Source organism: Austrofundulus limnaeus, unplaced genomic scaffold (genome assembly GCF_001266775.1).
Source record: "Austrofundulus limnaeus strain Quisiro unplaced genomic scaffold, Austrofundulus_limnaeus-1.0 Scaffold644, whole genome shotgun sequence".
Classification (NCBI taxonomy): Eukaryota; Metazoa; Chordata; class Actinopteri; order Cyprinodontiformes; family Rivulidae; genus Austrofundulus; species Austrofundulus limnaeus.
The window spans coordinates 104,351-106,494 of NW_013953046.1; the positions used below are offsets into that span (position 1 = coordinate 104,351).

The 2,144-nt window shown below is 39.0% G+C and overlaps 1 protein-coding gene across 1 annotated transcript in view; it reads right to left on the reverse strand.

Annotated features, from left to right (window-relative positions):
* Positions 1 to 2,144, reverse strand: part of cspg4 (chondroitin sulfate proteoglycan 4) — a 183,228-nt gene that overhangs the window by 33,377 nt on the left and 147,707 nt on the right. Inside the window, exon 6 of the mRNA XM_014027385.1 lies at positions 980 to 1,156. Coding sequence (XP_013882839.1) covers positions 980 to 1,156 — 177 coding nt within the window. The remainder of the gene's footprint in view (positions 1 to 979; positions 1,157 to 2,144) is intronic.

Consider the following 2,144-nt stretch of genomic DNA (forward strand, 5'->3'; position numbering starts at 1 on the left):
TTTGTGTGAAGAAGTCACTGGTGAACAGATGAGACCGGGTTTTGCCGAGACGCCATTTTGTGCAGTTTGTTTACAGATTCAACTGCTTGTTGTTTTATCTGTGTCTGGTGGACGTAGAAATGGTTTCTATGAGTTTTTAACCAAGATCCTGACGTTTCTATAGATACCACACATGTCTATGTTTACCTATGAGAACGTTGGTTAATAAAGAAAGCAAAAAAATATGATTTTGCCCCCACCGGCGGGGGCGTGGGGCTTAAGACAGCAAACATAAATCTCTGAACCGTCACAGCTTATTGTTGTATTTTTACAGTTTATAAATGCACTTTTCTGTGTGTTTTCTCTCCAAACAATGGAGAAAATGTATCCTCTGTTATGGCTCTTTGAAAAAACAAATCTATCATCATCTGTTTAATTTGTTGCCCTAAAAACATTAAGTGTTTGTTCAACCTGGCACACATAAGATTCATGACCTGCAAATTTTACCATAAGCAAGAGTTCGTTCAGAGTTCATACATTTTAAAAAAACAAAGACATTTTATAGATTTTATGTCTGTTTAAAATGATTTTAGTAAAACACTGTTTTCATGTAGAAAAATGTGCTCAACTTAAAAAAAAAGCCACGACTGAGTCCCTTTAAACAGATCAGAATCCCATCATTTTTTATGAAGCCACTCATTTGATGCTTCTTTGTTTTTTCATTATTTGGGTTTAAGATCACAACAAGTGGGAGGACGAATGGCTGCCAATCAAATATTCACAAGTTATTTTCACCACATCACAACCAACAAGCAAAGAAAACTTAATGTTCTTATAAGACTCATGTCAGTTTTTGAAACACTAATAAAGATTCCTGACTGCACACTGCATTTTTATGGGTACACAAATGTTTTCCACACCGCGTGGTTTCAGCATCATTTAGCGGTCGGAGGGAGGCTGTAAGTAAAAGCTAATGCACTGTCACAGACAGAAGCCTTACCTCCAGGCCCGTGTTGCGTGTCACTTTCGGCGCCTCATCGTTCACCGGTATGACGGTAATGGAGATGGTGACAGGATGACTGCGGCGTTCAATCTCATAAGCTGAGGCAGAGAGTGTGAAACGGTCCTCGGTGGTCTCGGAGCTGTCATGCATGTAGACGATCTGCCCGAGTTTCACCTGCAGGAGACAAAACGGGGTTCAGCTGTCACTTAGTGCTGAATCAGACCCCAGTGTTTTACACTCATGTCATTTTATTTTTGTCAAGTGGAACAGGGTTCTGCACAACAGCAAAGACAAAAATGTATTTGACAAAGTAAAAATAAAGGCAGATTACCTCATAAGTACTCAGACGTTTCATTTAGTATTTGGTTAACATAACTTTGGCCTTAATGACAGCCTCAAACTGATGGTTGAGACCTTTGAAAGTAGGACACTGTGGAAAGTTTTGTTTATAAGGAATTATTATCTGAGCTGCTGAACTTTTTATATGGCCTCAGTTTGGAGAACTAGTTTCAGCTGGACCAGGGTCGGGTTAACAGTTAGTCCAAGAAGGTCCAAACTGTAGGCCCACAACAAGTCGTCTGTTGATTTATGTCCCAGACTGCACACTAAAAAAGGATTTTTGGGTGTAGTAACATTTATTTAATTATCAGTGTACATTGCCAATGCATTGCACACTATTGTGATTCGTTTCCCATCCAAGTCATCTCAACTTTGCCATGCTTCTCCTCCTGCATACTTTGTCCTAGAGCTGCCATTGTAATTTATATCTGTAAAGCCCCTGTGCCAAATGATGGCTATGCCTTTTGGTGCCTGTACAACTTATAGTTTTTGAAATATTAACGTTTAATAAATTATAATGGCAGTCATTAGAGCCTTGTATTGGTCCAATACTGCCCCCTGCTGCATCTACACAATATGGTACTGCACCATAGTTTTATAATTTTAAACTCAGTAGTTCAGTGATTACAATATTAATATGATTGTATTTTGATGTTTTACTGTAATACTGTCTTTATGTTGTCCTATTGCTGTAATATATTGCACTTAAGTGTCAATAATTGCATTGGCAAGGTAAACTTTTTCTATATACACAGTGGCGCATAAAGTGGGTATGCACTGTATGCAACTCATATGGGCGCTGCACTAGAGGGGGCGCCAACGC